The 19,964-nt window shown below is 35.2% G+C and overlaps 1 protein-coding gene across 50 annotated transcripts in view; it reads right to left on the bottom strand.

Moving 5' to 3' along the window:
* The window catches only part of RFX3 (regulatory factor X3), a 308,560-nt gene that overhangs the window by 119,702 nt on the left and 168,894 nt on the right, over nt 1-19,964 (bottom strand). For all 50 annotated transcript variants that reach the window (XM_016960369.4, XM_063787175.1, XM_054657801.2 and 47 more), the window contains 1 exon segment: nt 10,139-10,236. In XM_016960369.4, the coding sequence (XP_016815858.1) occupies nt 10,139-10,236 (98 nt within the window).

Here is a 19,964-nt window from a genome sequence, read left to right as displayed (position 1 = left end):
AGAGTGGAACATGCTCCAGTTGAAGGGGGACACAGATGATGGAGCAGAGTCTGTTTCTCTCTTTCCTTCCCAGTACAGCCGCCTCTGCGCCTCTCCTCCACCGTAGAACTCCAGGGCTCCACAGAACACAAACAACCAGAGATTAATTGATTGATTCCAGGGAACACAGACAACCAATAATTAATTGAGTGATTCTGTCAGTTGATCAACAGATAATTATTATGTCTCAAGCACCATATTTTGTAACAGATAAACCAGCATATAAAGCACAGCAAAGTTACTATCCACAAAGGTTTTAAAATTCTTTAATTCAAAGCAACTACTAATATCCTAAATAGTTATTCAACAATTTTAAGCTTTGTGATTTATGGCCAGAAAGACCTATAGCCTATATCCCTGCCTAGGAATCTAGTCCATTCTTACCATGTTGAAGATTCATTTAAGTAGAGATACTTACAGGAATTTTGGTTTGTTATACAGCATCTGAACTCTCTGTGTTTGTACAATTTCTTAACTTGTGAATGTTGGTGGGAGACAAATCCCATTTCCAAATATAATAGCTCAGAAAGCCAGGTACTGGCTTTTCCAACCTCCCTTACAAACAAGCTAAAGGAAATCAACTTAGGACTCAAATAACCAGGTGGACTTGCTCTAAATAAGGAGCTAGGGGCACAAAGCAATGGAAATGGTGACACACTGTGAGAGACATGTCATGTTTACAGTGGCAGTAGGGCCAGGACACAAGATCAGTATCCAGGGGTAGCAATGGCAGACATTGCAGACATCCCAATGGGATGGCTGCAGTGGTGTGGTGTGGTGCCTGTACTGCACTATCTCTGTGCTACGGTTTTGTGCATGGTCTGGCTGCTGCCTGACATCACTTGTGCCTGCCTGTTTCCAGCTTGATTCTCCAGACTTCCTGGAAATTCTGTGAGTCACAAATATCTTTCAATAAATTCTTTGTCTTAAATAGGCCAGAGCTGGTTTCTGTTGCTTGAAACCAAGAACCTCTGCCTTAAACAGTTTCAAATTATGGAGTTTTTACATGGGCCACCAATACCCTGCAAAGAAGTAGCTACATTATTTGGAATCTTCAACAAAGTGCATATATATATGTAAAATCTGTGCCTGGACCGCATGCACTACTTAGTTACTTATTTGAGTTTCAAAACAGATATTCTCAAGACTGAATATCTGAATATTCATCAGACTGAAGGCAAAGGATACACCAGAAAGATGACATGTCTATTTTGTGGAAGACGCCAAAAGGAAAACAGTACTTCAGAAAGGAATTCAAGTGACCTGATATTAAACCTCCCCTTATTACATTAGAATAAAAAAGAATAGGTTAAATATAAAGTAATAAACACTAAAGAATATCACTAATAAAACATTTGCTTTCACTTATATTCAAAAGACACACTTATTTCTTCTAACTTCACCTGCTATAACAAAAAGTAGAAAACAAAAAGCATTTATTCAGCCATCGCTACAGCTACAGGAAATGCAAGAATAAATGTTAAAAGTCAGTAATACTTCTTGTAATAACTTACTGAGTTTTCTCCTTCATGTGTAGTATTTTCATTACTATGTATGTTGACAATGTACAGCATACTGGAATCATTTATACCATCCTATGATTATTTTGTAAGGATCTGCACATCTTTACTTAGCATTTAAATTCTTTATTTCTGTATGGTAGAACAGTGGTTCACACATTTTTAATGTGCATCAGAATCACCCGGAGTGCCTGTTGCAACACAGAGAGCTAGGTCCCACCCCTAAAGTTCTTAATTCTGTAGAACTGGAGTGGGCACCAAAAGCTGGCATTTCTAACAAGTTCTCAGTTGATGTGAATGCTGCTAGTCTGGGGAATACACTTTGAGAACCATTGTACTAGTTGATACTACAATTATGAAACCCGATTTTCACAGGAATGAAAGGGAAAAAGTGTTTTAAAATTTATTCTAGGCCAGGCACGGTGGCTCACGCCTGTAATCTCAACACTTTGGGAGGCCAAGACAGGCAGATCACAAGGTCAGGAATTCGAGACCACCTTGGCCAATATGAAGAAACCCTGTCTCTACTAAAAAATACAAAAATTAGCTGGGCGTGGTGGCGTGCGGCTGTAGTCCCAGCTACTCAGGAGGCTGAGGCAGGAGAATTGCTTGAACCCGGAAGGCAGAGGTTGCAGTGAGCCGAGATCGCACCACTGCACTCCAGCCTGGGCGACAGAGCAAGACTCCATCTCAAAAATAAAATAAAATAATTCTTTTAGCCTACTTGAGTTTAAAAAAAAAACCCCAAAGTCTACTGTTATAAAAAGGAATTTTATATTCTGTGGCAGTTGCTCATGATAACATTACCAAAATTTCCAGTGCTATAAGGGTTTTTGAAGCATACCAAAAAGATATACATAGTCAGTACATATATGAGTCACTTGCCCTGACAACAGAGGTCAGGGAAATAAATATGGACTGAAATCAATTTTAGCAGAAATGGCATTATAAAAGATTTGATTTGAAGTCACCGATAAAAATTTATAAACAAGAAAAACCGAGTAACCACACACGTACGTTAAGTCTCGAAAGTTTTTCACCAGAGGAAAAAACACATAAGAAAGCTGTGTGAATGCCACATCAGCATCTCAGTTCAGTTTCATTCATTTTTTCCCTGTGTACTTAAAGCCACCAAGTAGTCAGCTCCTGTCTCACCGATCATTCAATGCTAATCTTTAATTCATTCAACAAATATAGATTGAACACCTATCATGGGCCACTGTTCTAGGTATTAGACAGAGAACAGGATGCAAACAAACCAGGTCCCCGCCCACATGAAGCTTACATTCTAGTGGGGGAGAGACAAGTGATCAGTTAAGAATGAAATAAAAATGAAATAAAAGAGGATACAAACAAATGGAAGAACATTCCATGCTCATGGGTAGGAAGAATCAATATCGTGAAAATGGCCATACTGCCCAACGTAATTTATAGAATCAATGCCATCCCCATCAAGCTACCAATGACTTTCTTCACAGAATTGGAAAAAACTACTTTAAAGTTCATATGGAACCAAAAAAGAGCCCACATTGCCAAGTCAATCCTAAGCCAAAAGAACAAAGCTGGAGGCATCGCGCTACCTGACTTCAAACTATACTACAAGGCTACAGTAATCAAAACAGCATGGTACTGGCACCAAAACAAAGATATAGACCAACGGAACAGAACAGAGCCCTCAGAAATAATGCCGCATATCTACAACCATCTGATCTTTGACAAACCTGAGAAAAACAAGCAATGGGGAAAGGATTCCCTATTTAATAAATGGTGCTGGGAAAACTGGCTAGCCATATGTAGAAAGCTGAAACTGGATCCCTTCCTTACATCTTATGCAAAAATTAATTCAAGACGGATTAAAGACTTAAATGTTAGACCTTAAACCATAAAAACCCTAGAAGAAAACCTAGGCAATACCATTCAGGACACAAGCACGGGCAAGGACTTCATGTCTAAAACACCAAAAGCAATGGCAACAAAAGACAAAATTGACAAATGGGATCTAATAAAACCAAAGAGCTTCTGCACGGCAAAAGAAACTACCATCAGAGTGAACAGGCAACCTATAGAATAGGAGAAAATCTTTGCAATCTACTCATGTGACAGAGGGCTAATATCCAGAATCCGCAATGAACTCAAACAAATTTACAAGAAAAAAACAACCCCATCAAAAAGTGGGCAAAGGATATGAACAGACACTTCTCGAAAGAAGACATTTATGTAGCCAAAAGACACATGAAAAAATGCTCATCATCACTGGCCATCAGAGAAATGCAAATCAAAACCACAATGAGATACCATCTCACACCAGTTAGAATGGCGATCCTTAAAAAGTCAGGAAACAACAGGTGCTGGAGAGGATGTGGAGAAATAGGAACACTTTTACTCTGTTGGTGGGACTGTAAACTAGTTCAACCATTGTGGAAGTCAGTGTGGCGATTCCTCAGGGATCTAGAACTAGAAACACCATTTGACCCAGCCATCCCATTACTTGGTACATACCCAAAGGATTATAAATCATGATGCTATAAAGACACATGCACACATATGTTTATTGCGGCACTATTCACAATAGCAAAGACTTGGAACCAACCCAAATGTCCAACAACAATAGACTGGATTAAGAAAATGTGGCACATACACACCATGGAATACTATGCAGCCATAAAAAATGATGAGTTCATGTCCTTTGTAGGGACATGGATGAAACTGGAAATCATCATTCTCAGCAAACTATCGCAAGGACAAAAAACCAAACACTGCATGTTCTCACTCATAGGCGGGAATTGAACAATGAGAACACATGGACACAGGAAGGGGAACATCACACTCTGGGGACTGTTGTGGGGTGGGGGGAGGGGGGAGGGATAGCATTAGGAGATATACCTAATGCTAGATGACGAGTTAGTGGGTGCAGCGCACCAGCATGGCACATGTATACATATGTAACAAACCTGCACATTGTGCACATGTACCCTAAAACTTAAAGTATAATAATAATAAAATTAAAAAAAGAAAGATTTAACAACTGAAGGTCATCAATGACCTTGATAAGGGCAATTGTATTGTAATGTGGAGAAGCAAGTAAGCTTGGAAGGGGCTGAAGGGCATGTGCTCCGCAGTATCTCAATTCAGTTTCATTCATTTTATCCCTGGTACTTGAAGCCACCAAGTAGTCGGCTCCTGTTTCACCCATCATTAAATGCCAATCTTTATTTAATTCATTCAGCAAATATAGATTGAGCACCGATCATGGGCCATTGTTTTAGGTATTAGAGAGAGAAGAGGGTGCCCTTCCATAGTCTTTTCCACATAAGGGCAGTCCTCTCTCCAAAAGAAATTTCTATGTAACCAGACATATACAATTACTGAAATCTAAATGGCAAGTGGATTCACAAATCAACTCCTATACCAGTCAGAATTGTACATACGTAGAAGCATAAATGAAGAAAGCACCTCTGCATCTCAATTACAGAATTCCATGTAACCATTTCTCTTAAGGAGACAGCATTTGAATCATAAGAAGAAAGCATAATTTCACCTGCAAATACCGAAATTTCATATTCCACTTATAGAGGAAGAAAAGAGATTGAAGAAATATTCCTTTTAAGGTTCCTTATTAATCTTTTAAAGTGTATGGGAAAATAATTAGATGACTTCAAAAATGCATTAATACATGATTTTCAAGAGATGACTATAGGTATAGTACTTTAAAAATGGATTTTAAATTATTCAATGTCAATATATATTAGTGTACCATTTCCCGAAGCATAACATGTGATTTTATTAGATATTACTCAGGTACAAGTATTCTCTGGTTCTACGCATTTCTATAGGACTTTTCAGAGCTTTTAAAAGGGTAACAGGAATTGAGGATTCTCAAGAGAAAGTGAATCACACAGTGTTTCACTGCTTGTGTAACCACAGAACTCTTAAGGGACTAATGTATAATGGATCATGGTATGAGAACTTATGTACTGGAGTTGAGAAATCTATAATCTAAACAGGAAGACTACTAGAACAGATATCCATACAATGCATACTTTTGCATTTTAAAACACTGATTATCTCTAAAGAGTGGGCAAGTTTCAAAGAGTGGTTTATATAAGAAAATCCTTTAAAATAAAGATTTCTTAATTTGACCATAATACAGCATGATGTCTCTATTTCCACTTCGACTAGCATGATGTAGGAGCGAGTGGGGGAAGTATGAGTCAAAAAAGAGTGGGGGAAGAAAAAAATCATCTTATTTTAAAAAAAAACTTCTTAGCTACACCAAGAAATTTCCAATGAAATGAACTCTCTCTACATGGTATGCAGTGTTTCCAAGCAGGTTTAATCATAGTATTCTAATTGATTAAATATCATAAGTAGTAAGAATTTATAGAAATAAAGATGATGATCAAGCCTTTGGGAAATCTTGGAAAAACTACTGCAAGGAAATACACAAATGATGTAGCATGGGTTCCTACAGAAGCAAGGATAAAATAAATAGGGGCAAAAGTAAATTAAATTACCTGCTCCCTGGAGCAAAAAGGTACTCTATTCCAACACACAGTGCTGTAAAGCAGTCTCAGTTGTTTAATTGAAATGTACACTCACTCACTAACCCACACTGTTAAGCCTGTTATGCTGGCAGTAATTGTCCATATTCACAGGGAGAATCAGGTAAACATTTTAGTATCATCAAATTATAATGATTACACATTTTCATAAGTGACGACACATATCTGTGAGAGCTGTCATCACTTCTTGAGTAAGACCCCATGCATTATGGCTACATGACATGGGGACGCTGGTGACAAGAGCATTAGCGAGCTTACTAAGCATGCACAGGTTGTAGGGCCATGTACTGGGTGCTCAAAAGTTCATGATAAAGATCAGAGTCCCTATCTTCTGGAAGTATCATTAGCAAAAAGCATTTATTATCACACAGAAGTGGGACTCTGACTGTGATCCAAGTCAGGGATCAAACACTAACTTGCTGTTAATTCAGTGTGGTAGAACAGAATAATATGGAATATTCTTTCCTAACACACATGGAAGTGTGCCAAATAAAAAGAAGTCATAGAAAGACCCTAAAATGAACATTAGAGACAAAAATTGTAATAGTCAAATGTCAGCACTACAAAATTACAGAAAGACTGAAATAGCTTATGCTGAAAAAAATTTTCTAGTCCTATTTGAGAAAAAATACTTATGGTCGCTAGTTGCTAAAATTTTGAGTATAATTCATGGCAACACAATGACATTTCCTTATTAAGTATAAAAATGATGCTACAGAACCTTTAGTCAAAAATTATCCTTGATAGTAATGAAAGGTTTTTGAAGATGCATCTTCTCCCTCTTGACCAAAAGTGCACATTTGTGACATTATTGGCTAGAGTTGAGGATACAGTTTGAGTCCACACAGACCAGATCAAAGCTAATTGGACTTTGTGACAAATGACCTCATGACCTAGACCTCATTAGTCATTATCTAACCAGCTGAGCTAGTGGGCCATAGAAAATACATGTTAGCACTAGATATTTGCTTTGAATCATTTCTGCACTTAAGTGGGTCCTATAGTTTTAAAGAACCTACCTTACAAATGCTGTTTTTCTAAGGTTTGATGAATGAATGAATTCATTCAACTCATGTTTACCTATTATGTGGAAGACCCTAATATCAGCAGTAAAGCAGTTTAAAAATGCACAAGACAATATGCAGAATTTAGAATCATTAAGTAGTAGCAAAAACTGTAAACAAATAATGAGTGCATAATTTTACAGCAATAACTAATGTTTATTGAGTGTGTCCTATTCTTTAGATGATACATAAAGCACTTTTGATAAACTGAGGTTACAGTTTGAGTATCCTATATCCAAAATGCTTGGAACAAGCAGTGTTTCGAATTTTTTATTTTTTCACATTTTGAAATATTTGCATTATATACTTAACCAGTTGAGCACCCTTAAGCTGAAAATCTAAAATCTGAAATGCATGATGAGTATTTCCCTTGAGCATTATGTTGGTGCTCAAAAAGTTTCAGATTTGGGAGTATTTCGGATTTCAGATTTTCGGCTCAACTGGTACTCCATTTCATACATAACAGACTAATCTCTCCACCTTAGCTGGGACCAGTACAAAATGAGAAATAACTGTGATAGGTACTATACAATTAACTCTCTCAATACCCATTTCAACTGCCCTTTTCCCTTGTCACATTCTACCACAACAGACATGAAAGCTACAAACTCCCATTCTCACATTCCCCTGCAGGTGCCCATTACTACTTGTCACAGACAAAGATGAAATGACAACTGACAACTGGGTGACCTCTAGCAGTGTCTACAAAGCCATTTATTTTCCCTGAGAGCATAAAGGTCGAAGTGGCAGGCGTCTTTTTCATTTGGTATAAATGCCAACAGTAGTTTAAGTTTATGGTGAAGATTCCAAAATCATGCTCCAGGGGGCCCTGGACCTATACAACAAATAAGTAGAGTGAAAAACATTCACAGTGTGTCTAAAATATGTAAAGAGGTATAGATTTAATAAGGTAACAGAAATTTACTGACTTTATTACGTGCCAATCACCTAAGCAAATGTAAATAAAACAAAATGCCAAGTTCCCATTCAGGGAGAGTTCTTCCTACCATGGGAAACATAAACAAGCATTCACAGTACAATGCTGTAAGTAAAAGTCAGGGGATAATGTTGCCCTTTATAAGGGAAGGATAAGCTAACTGCAGAGAAGGAGAGTCAGGGTCCATGTCACAAAGAAGGGAGTGACATGTCTGTCTATAAAGATCACACTAGACTGGGTTTAGGGAGACTGGGAGGAAAGGAGAGAAGACAGAGAATGCTATTTCAGCAGAGAAAACAGCATGTCCAAAAACATAGAAGTATGAAAGTGGAATATTTGGGGAAAAATGCACAAAATTGGTTATGCCTAGAAGGTAGAAAATAAGGCTAGGGAGGTAGGAATGCGGAGAATGCCAGTGTGGAAAGTTAGATTTTATTTTATAGGTAATGGAGGTAGTGTTAGGCAGTAGTGATGTGGGTAGATTCAGTGACCAAATATAATAAGAAAAGAAAGAAGTCAGAGTCAATGAAAAGCTTCCAGTTTTGTATCATCTATTATTGTACCAGGCTCTGTATTAGGTACTTTAAATATATTTCCTTGTATCCTTGCAAAAACCCAATAAGAGTGAAATTATTCTCCTTCCACTTCCATGGTAAGAATAACAAAAAGCTCAGAATATTTAAGTACATTGGTCACAATTATAAAACGAATACAAAGTTAACCAGAATTCTGTTTTCAGTTATAATAATAATAGATAACAACAACTGAACTCACATGTCATGCACACTTCTGGTGTTGAGTTATTACAGTAGTGAATAAAAAAAAAAAAAGTCCTGCCTTCATAGAACTTATAGGTTGACATCATGGAAATAAATGAAATCACTCAAGGAAAGAGTAGATGTAGTAAGAATAAAGACAGCAGAGGTTATCATCCTGGAGTATACCAACACTGATGGGAGGTGGGCAGAAGAGTCAGTGAGAGAACCTGAATTCATTTTAAGTTAACCGAGGAAGCCAACGGGTTGCAAACAAAAAACCCAATTTGGAAACAATCCTTGCGACTTACAATAAATCTTAGTTCCTTTATTTATAACAACATTCTGCATCTTATTCCAAAGTAGCTAAGAAGCCCAAATAAAATAAATTTACAAATTTATATTATTGTTTTTTTTTTTGTTTTTGTTTTTGTTTTTTTGAGACGGAGTCTCGCTCTTTCGCCCAGGCTGGAGTGCAGTGGCCCGATCTCGGCTCACTGCAAGCTCCGCCTCCTGGGTTCACGCCATTCTCCTGCCTCAGCCTCCCGAGTAGCTGGGACTACAGGCGCCCGCCACCACGCCCGGCTAATTTTTTCTATTTTTAGTAGAGACGGGGTTTCACCGTGTTAGCTAGGATGGTCTCGATCTCCTGACCTCGTGATCCGCCCGCCTCGGCCTCCCAAAGTGCTGGGATTACAGGCGTGAGCCACCGCGCCCGGCCAAATTTATATTATTGTTGATGCAAAAGAGATAAGCTGGTTTCGGGCAGGGGGCAGGTTTAGATAGGAAAGTAACATTTATTATCATACATTTTTATGTGGAATATCTCATTTTGAAAATGTTCAAAAATCCCAAACTCCTAATATACTAGTTTTATATTCATTTACATGCAAATACATCACATAAAAATTGACCTCATATATTAAAACAAAAAGCATAGAGTTTAGAAGCTATCATTAAAATACAGATATCACTAACAAGGGGTATATACATTTTTTCTCTACGTAGGAAGAACTATTAAAGGGCATAAGACTTTAAATAATTTAAAATATCCTATGGGGTTAAGTGAAAGGAGAATGAGTGCATATTCTTAATAAATATAGACAAAAGCTCTAAACATCAGCTTAATTTCAATAACTCTGGTCTAGTAGAAAATTACTTTGAAAACAAGGAAACAATCTGGGAATAGTGGGAGGTGTTCAAAAGTACATTATTTTTCTCTGAGTGGGGGAATTAAAAAGACTTCCACATATAAACTTACATTGCTCCATTGGTATAGACAGTATCGCTTCCTTCCACATACTGCACCTGAGCGGGATAGACATGTTGTACCTGCTGCACAGTCTGTACCTGCTGTACCTGAAAAACAAGTATTAGGACCTTGGTAAGAGGTAGGTATGATAGGAAGAATACAGAGCATTAGATCTACCTCAAAGGTTTATCTGGTATTATTGATAAATTTGAGAAAGACTGATAAGAAAAACTATTAGATTCATGCCATGGTTTCAAGATAAGCATGTGCTGATTCCAGAGCAACTACAACATTTATGCTGAATAAATTCTGTAACATTCCTGCAGGTATAAATGTATAGACACATTTCAACTGTTCAGGTTTAAAATTATGAAAGTTCTTGGCCAGGCACGGTGGCTTACTCCTGTAATCCTAGCACTCTAGGAGGCCAAAGTGGGCAGATTGCCTGAGCTCAGGAGTTCAAGACCAGCCTGGGCAACACGGTGAAACCCCGTCTTTACTAAAATACAAAAAGTAAGCTGGGTGTGGCGGCATGCGCCTGTAGTCCCAGTTACTTGGGAGGCTGAGGCAGGAGAATTGCTTGAACCTGGGAGGCAGAGGTTGCAGTGAGCCAAGATTGTGCCACTGCACTCCAGCCTGGGTGACAGAGTGAGATTCTGTCTCAAAAAAAAAAGAAAGTTCTTATTTTGGTGACTTATGAAATTCTATTCCAATTTAATTTTAATAAGCTGATTTTTTAAAATTAAGAACAATTCATAATAGAAAATTTCAAACACTCAAATATGTAAAAAATCCTGTAATAACCCTATGTACTTGTCATCCAAGATAAATTATCTTTTCTATTTATTCCCTTCACAGGATTATTTAAAAGTAATTCCAGAAGGCCGGGTGCGGTGGCTCACCCCTGTAATCCCAGCACTTTGGGAAGTGAAGGCAGCTGGATCACCTGAGGTCAGGAGTTCAAGACCAGTCTCCTGACCAACATGATGAAACCCCGTCTCTACTAAAAATACAAAATTAGCCAGGCATGGTGGTGCATGCCTGTAATTCTAGCTGCTTGGGAGGCTGAGACAGGAGAATCACTTGAATCCAGGAGGCAGAGGTTGCAGCGAGCCGAGATTGTGCCATTGCACTCCATCCTGGGCAACAAGATCAAAACTCTGTCTCAAAAAAACAAAGGAATTCCAGAGATTATATCATTTCACTGGTAAATATTTTCATTTGTATTTCTAAGAGATAGGAATTGTTTTTAGCTGGAACACAATAATATCATATATAAAACATTAACTATTCCTTAACATCATCTAAAACTCAGTCATTGTTAAAATTTCCCTGATGAGTCCAATCACTCTAGTATTGGTTTTTTCAAAGTAAGATCCAAACATGGTCTACATAATAATGCATTTGGGTTGATATTTTCTTTCTCTTTGAATCTCCAAGTTCCTTCATCCTTTTTATTTCCCGCCTATTACTTATTCAAGAAACTGGGTCATTTATCTTGGAGAATTTCTGGCATCTAGACTGATAAACAGCATCCTGAAATGTCATTTAATAGGTTCCTCTATTTCATGTATGCTGTATAAACTGGTATATGTTGGGGCTTGAATAAGTTCAATTTTTTAAAAGTTGTGTACTTAGTATTGTACCATATCAGTTGACATACAACTGGCTGTCCCTCTGCAATGTTAAGTTTGACTAGTGGAGTCATATGTTGCCACCTGGGTCTATCTATTAATAGTATCCAGTTCCCTATCCACGTTTCGCCTGAGGATATTAGTAGCCATTGATGATCATTTCCTACAGATATTATGTTAAATAATAAAGGTTGTAAACTTGTGGTAGTCTAATTCTATTATTCTTTCTTCATTTATTAGCAAAATCCTTCTATAAAGAATAAATTCCTCTCATTAATTATTTAGTTACTTTGAAATAAAGTTTTTATGGGAAAAATAGGATAAGTACATGATTCTTTTTATATTACAGTACTGAAAATGACTTATCCCCCAGTACCCTCCAGAGGTGATCGGTGTGGTTTTTTATTTTGTTTTTGTTTGTATCCTTATGATTCTCAGCTTTTGAACATATTTAATGATTTTCAATCCTAGCAATCTTTTTTTCTTGCTAAAATTGTCCCATTGTTGGCCAATGGTAGTCTCTTCTAACTAGTTCCTATGACATAACCTCACCATCTTTCTTAACTCTGCTACTTTCTGTTATAACAAGATGCTTCAGGCTTATGTCATATTTCCTACTCAAGATCTGGAATCAGACATTTCTTCAAAAAAGCCCTGGCTCTTCTTAGTGGAAAATGGAATTCAAAGACTACAATTTGGACCCATTAATGCTCGCTGCTAGGATGCTATTCATATTTCTAGGTCTTTTCATTGAACAAAGCTAGAAATACACATATTTTTTGAAGGATAAAAATACATATCATAAATTCATAGTAATTTTTTCATTGAATTTTAAATATATACAAATTAAATATATCTTGGATGTATTTGTCCATCTTTGCTCTTATGATACAAATTTTGGTTACTGGAGATTTTAACATGATTACTTATTTGCTTTATCATGAAATTTTATGGTTTCAAAATAAAAATATCATATTACTAATATTTGATTATCAAATATTGTTTCCTTCAATTTTCTGCCCTTAAGATATATGCCCCTAGAGATGTATAATTGTATTACTATAAATTCACTTAAAATAAGTCATCAGCTTGATACACAGTTAAATTCATGTATTTAATTTTCTTTTTAATTTTAGGATTTGCTGTATTTAATTTTGATTTAATTTTGCTTTATGATTACATGAAATATCTATGTGGTTCCAAAGCCAAAACTATAAAACAAGCAATATATTTGGACAGATGATCCTCCTTTCATCCCTGTTGCTTCTATCATACTTACTGCCCCCCACACCCCCCATAGGTAACCATTTTCACTATTTTTAGGTTTATCCTTTCATTGCCTTTCTTTTTCTCTATATCTTTTTAGACATACATGCAAATGTATATGAATGTGTATAGAAGTGCCCACGTGTGAATACATACACACCTCATTCTAAGAAAAAACAAAGCATTTTATACACACTGTTTTGAACCTTGCTTCTAAACTTAACAATATAGAATAAATTTGAAGATCATTCAAGTATGAAACATTATGACATAAAATAAAAAAGGAATATATTCCTTTTTTACTTGGAATTATGAAAAATTTTCCTCACTACAAAATTCAGAAGTGATAAAAATACTTTTAAATAAAATTGTAAACCTGTTTGCAAGGTTAAAAATATAATAAGCAAAACCGAAGACAAATGAGCATCCAAAATTTTGAGAAAGATTGATAATCCTATTAAAAAATGTGTAGAAAATCTAGATAACCTTGGGTTTGGTGATGCCTTTTAGACATAACACCAAAGGTGTAATTCATGGAACAAATAATTCACAAGCAGGATTTCATTAAATGGAAAATTTCTACTTTGAAAGACACTGTGAAGAAAATGAAAAGACAAGCCACAAACCGGGGAAGAATATTTGCAATACTGATCTGATTAAGGATTGTTATCCAAAATTTACAAAGAGCTCTTAAAACTCAACAATAAGAAAATAAACAAGCTGATTTTAAAAGGGCCAAAGACCTTAATACAGATGACAAATAAGGATATGCAAATATTCTCCCATCATAAGATACCAAAATCTAAAATGCTGAATTAGAATGGCCAAAATCCAGAACACTGATAATACTAAATGCTAGCAGGGATGTGAGAAACATAGAAACTCTCATTCATTTTTGGGAGGGATGGAAAATGGTAGACACTTGGGAAGGCACGTTAGTAGTTTCTAACAACACTAAACATAATCTAGTCATATGATCCAGTAATCATGTTCCCTGGTATTTACCCAAGGAGTTGTAAACTTACGTATACACAAAAACAGGCAAACACGTTTATAACAACTTTATTCATAATTGCTAGAACTTGGTAACAACCAAGATGTCCTTCAGAAGGTGGATGGAAGAATAAAATGCACTACACATCAAAACAATGAAATATTGTTTTCATTAATTCCAATAATGGAATATTATTCTGCAGTGAAAAGAAATGAACTACCAAGCCATGAAATGACATGAGAGAACTTGAATGCGTATGACCAAGTGAAAGAAGGTAATCTGAAAAGGTTACATACTGTAGGATTTCAACTATCCGACATTCTGGAAAAGGCCAAATGACCGAGACAGCAAAAAGATCAGTGGCTGCCAGCCAATGGGGGAAAAGAAAGATGAACAGGCAGGGCCCACAGGATTTGTAGAACAGTGAAACTACTCTGCATGATACTGTAATGGTGGATACATGTCATTATACATTTGTTCAAAACCATAGAATGTACAACACCAAGAATGAACTCTAATATAAATTTTAGACTTTGGGTGATAATGATGTGTCAATGTAGGTTCATCAGTTATAACAAATGTACCTCTCTGGTGGGGAATGTTTATAATGGAAGAGGCTATTCATGTGTGAAGCGAGGCGTTTTATGGAAATCTCTGTACCTTCCTCTTAATTTTGCAGTAATACTAAAGGTGCTTTAGAAAAATGAAGTGTTCTCAAGAAACTAAAATCTTTTTTTTAAAGTGTGTATGCACATATATATGTAAATATACAAACATATACTAGTTTAATTAAATAATATAAAAATGAATAGGATAAAATAAAATCATGCCAATATTTATAGACTAGAAATGATGAAACCTCCCTAGAAACATTCAAGAGCCAGATGCCATAAAAGCCAGTCAGATTTGAACTAACAACAACAATAACAACAACAACAAAGACAGTTTAGGACAACTAACAACATAAACAAAGTTCAAAATCTAGACATATAATTGAATACATAGTTTGCAACATACTTAATGAGGTATAGTATCCCACATATATAAATACTCCCTATGAATCAATAAAAAAAGAACTAAAACACGTTAGAACATAGGTGGGTGGGTCACAAAATTAAAATTATAGATGAACAATAAATGTAAATGTTAAAAGCTCAACATTAAACATAATCAGATAACTTCAAATGAAAAGAAAACTACTTTTTACTCTCTAGAACTATAAAAATTACCAAAGGGATTATATTAATTAAAGACAATATTTTAAGAAAACGAGCATGCTTACATATAGTTAGTAGTAATATAAATAGGTTCTTTAGGCAATTTAAAGGTAATTTATAAACAGGCATATCATTTGACATTTTTGTGAATTTATTCAACAAGAAAACTCAATATCTGAAGAGTTGCTGTACAAAAAAATTTCAAAAAATACGTAATTTATAAGAAAAAGGAAAACCTTAATGATGATGAAATCTGACATTATGAAGTGAATTTTAGTTCAACCATTCCATAGAATACATGGCTGATATAAAAGAATAAAGTAAGATATACATGTATTTTAGGCAAGATTGCCAATACATATTACTAAGTTTAAAAAGTATGTTGTGGAACAATACTTATTCTTACAGTATGATTAGCTTTGTGTTTACAAAAATAAATTTATGAATATATAAACATAAACAAAATGTGCGTATGTGTGTGTGCATATATATATACATATCAGCATATACGTTCGTATGTGTATACAAATTCATATAAACAAGAATAGAAGGATATACACCAAACTTCTAAAAATGGTAACTCTGCTGAGTGACATGAAAAGAGGTGAGGGGGTGAAAAAACTATCATCTTTTATTCTGCATATTTATATTGCTCTTTGATTTTTTTAAGTGAAAATGAATTAATATATTATGTACATATTAAAATCATATCAAACATAAAATCATACTTAAGGTCTTACCACTATGGCTGATCACATCTTAAACTTCTCTGCACCTTACACATTAAGCACCTTACACATCATATTAAAACGTATTGAAAGTTTATAAGACTTCCACTTCAGGCCATGCTGGAGTAAATACTACGGGAAATGCCCTGCCACATGAAACAAATAGAAAACTTGACAAAACATGTAAAATGATGTTTTCAGTCATGTGACAAAAGGCATCATAAGATGGTGTTCCTTAAGAGAATGGACACAAACAAGGTGGATCCTGCCATGATCCTGGCTTCTGACCTAGAATCATTTTCCACATTGCAGAACAGGAACAGAGAAACTAGGACAGAATGATGGTCTCACTGAGATAAGGAAACAAAGATTAGAAATATAAAGACACATGCACACGTATGTTTATTGCGGCACTATTCACAATAGCAAAGACTTGGAACCAACCCAAATGTCCAGCAATGATAGACTGGATTAAGAAAATGTGGCACATACACACCATGGAATACTATGCAGCCATAAAAAAGGATGAGTTCATGTCCTTTGTAGGGACATGGATGAAATTGGAAATCATCATTCTCAGTAAACTATCGCAAGGACAAAAAACCAAACACCACATGTTCTCACTCATAGGTGGGAATTGAACAATGAGAACACATGGACACAGGAAGGGGAACATCACACTCTGGGGACTGTTGTGGGGTAGGGGGAGGGGGGAGTGATAGCATTAGGAGATATACCTAATACTAAATGACGAGTTAATCGGTGCAGCACACCAGCATGGCACATGTATACATATGTAACAAACCTGCACATTGTGCACATGTACCCTAAAACTTAAAGTATAATAATAATAAAATAAAATAAAATAAAATAAAGAAATGGGGAGGTTTAATGGCAGCTGAAATGTGGGAGCAGAGTATTAGAGAAGGCAATAGAGAAAACGACAGCAACAGACCCAAGAGAATCTCTCATCATTTTCTCAACTGCACACGTGTAAGGTGCAGAGATGGTTTAAGATGTGATTACCCATAGTGGTAAGACTGTAGTGAACACCTAGGGCACTCTGTAGATATACCAGAAGGGGTAAAGCCTTAGTAGTAGGGCTGTACTAGCTCTAGAGTAAAGACAACTTTAGGCTCATCCTAATGAAGCTAAAAAACAAGTCTTGACAATATCTGAATTACAAGCAGTGTAACTGACTACCCAAAACAAAATGTAATATGTTTAAAGGAAGACAGCAAAATCCAGACTTACAATACCATAAGAATCATAATGCCTAGCATACAATAAATAACAAAATTAGACATATAAAGAAGCAGGGAAGTGTGACCTGTAATCAGGAGAAAAATCAATCAATAGAAACAGACCGTGAAATGATAGAAATGAACTAGCAGGCAGAAACTTTAAAACAGCTATTATGAATAGACTTATGATTTAAGGGAAAACATGAACGTGATGAGAAAAAAAGAAAGAAGCTACAAAGAAGAACCAAGTACTATTTGAAGAGTAGGAAAATACAATATGTAAAATTAAAATTTCACTGATTAGGATTAAAAGCAGATAATACAATGAAAATGTATACCACTTAAAATGAAAGCTTAGCAATAAAATCTACCTACCATGAAGAACAGAGGCAAAAAAGAAATGATGAGAAATAAAGTATCAATGAACTAGGGGACAGTATTTAGTAGTCCCAGACAGAGAAGTAACAGAAAACATACTGAATAAAGAGTGGTAGATCTCTTTTTCCAAATTTGATTGAAATGATAAACACGAACAGAAGAACATCATCAATGTACAGACAAAGAAGCCAAAGTTGCAGGATCAACTGAGGCCAGGAATTTAAGCCTAGCCAGGGCAACACAGCAAGACCCCATCTCTACCAAAAAACATTTTAAAAAATGAATAAAGAACATTAAACCAAAGTACATTATAATTAATATGCTAGACCCAGTAATAAAGAGAAAAAAATTAAGCAGACAAAAAAAGATAGATACCAGGCAGCAAATATTAGAATGACTGAAAACTTTTCAGTCAAAAATAATGCAAGTCTAAGACAAAAAAATAACAGCTTTAAAGTAGTGACAGAAAAAATATTTCAAACTAAATTTCCATAACCAGTGAAATAGCCTTCAAAAATGAAGAGAGGATCCTTTTTCTGACAAACAAAAATACTTCTCCAGCAGACAGCCAATGAAGATAATGACAAAAGAAGTTCTTCAGACTAAAGAAAAAGAATACTAGATGGAAACTGAGATCTACATAAAGAAATGAGAAACATCAGAAATAATAAATTTGCAGGTAAGTTATAGGGATTTTTTGTTTTCTTATCTTTTACTTTTCTGTAAAAAGTTATAGGGATTTTTTGTTTTCTTATCTTTTACTTTTCTGACTATGTAGAGCAAAAATAATAACAATGCCTAGTGGGGCTTACAACATATGTAGAAGTGAAATGCAGGAATGACAAAAATAGCACAAAGGACAGAAGAGGGAATTGAAAATACTCTTTTATAATATTCATATATATTTAGTGGTAAATTATTGGTTGAACACAGACTGATAAATACATATTTTTAAAATCTTTGAATACTAAAGAAAAAAATAATGAAGATAGAGTGTCATACTAGAAAACACTGAATAAATCTAATAGAAAGCAAAAATAAAGGAAATAAAGAACAGATGGGACAAATAAAAAACAAATAACAAGACACTAGAATTAAATGCAACCATATCAATAATTACCTGGAATCTACAAGATTCATATCCTAATTGTCAGAGTGGGTAAAAATGGGTGAGATCCAACTATATGCTATCCACCAAAACACACTTTAAATATACAGAAACAGGTTAAAAATAAAAGGATGTAAAGAGATAAATCTTGCAAATGCCAATTATAAGAAAAAAATGGACTGGCTATATTAATATCAGTCAAAGTAGACTTCAGGACAAAGAATATTACCAGAGAAAAAGAGAAATATTTCATTAAGAAAAATATCAAGAAATAATAAATCCTACATGTGTTTGCTCCTAAAGACAGAGTTTCAGAAGACATGAAGCAAAAACTGATATAAGGGAAAGAAGAAAATTTAAAAATCCAGTTACAATTGGAGACTTCAGCATTCTTTTTTCCATAGTTGATATGCAAAAAAGACAGAAAATCATTGAGAATACAGAAATTATCAATCAACTTAACCAAAAGGACTTTCACGTCATAATCTATGTAACAACAGCAGAACAGGCATGCTCTGATGCACATGAACATGCATCATGAAAGTTCAGGAATAAATGAGGAATAAAACAAGCCCCAACAAATTTGAAAGTATTAAAACAATACAGAGCATGCTCTCTAACCAAAAACATTAAATTCGAAATCGAGGACAAAAAGATATCTTAAAAAGTCCAACATATTTGTAAAACGAACAATATACTTATTAATATAATCTCTGGTTTATATCATGAAGAAATCACAAGGGAAATTAGACAATGTATTGAATTGAATGTTACTGAAAATATATCATAATTTTCAGAGTGCAGCCAGAGCCTCGCATAGAGGGAAATTTATAACTTTAAATATATATATTAGGGGGAAAAAAATCTAAGGCAATAACCTAAGTTTCCACTTTGTGTTAAAAATTGAAGAATATATCAAATCTAGAATAAGTGGAAGGAAGGAAGGAAGGAAGGAAAGAAGTTAATAAAAGAAATAAAAACATGAAGACAGAAAAAAATAATTGAAACAAGAAACGGCAAGGTAGACTTATCAAAGAGAAAAAGAAGACATGAATTACAAATTGCAAGGATGAAAGGGGAAACGTCACTATACGTCTTTAAAAAGGTGATAATAAAGACAACGTAGTGTCCATAAATTCAACAACTAAGATGAAATGGACAAAGTTTATATAAGGCCCAAATGACCAAAACTGGCCCCAAAATACCCAATCCCAAATCATATATGTAAACTTGAATTTATTCCCGCAGAGGAAACTCCAGGCCCTG

This window comes from Pan troglodytes, chromosome 11 (genome assembly GCF_028858775.2).
Source record: "Pan troglodytes isolate AG18354 chromosome 11, NHGRI_mPanTro3-v2.0_pri, whole genome shotgun sequence".
Taxonomy (NCBI): Eukaryota; Metazoa; Chordata; class Mammalia; order Primates; family Hominidae; genus Pan; species Pan troglodytes.
The sequence above is the reverse complement of the archived record's forward strand: the minus strand, read 5'-3'. Positions and strand labels throughout refer to the sequence as shown.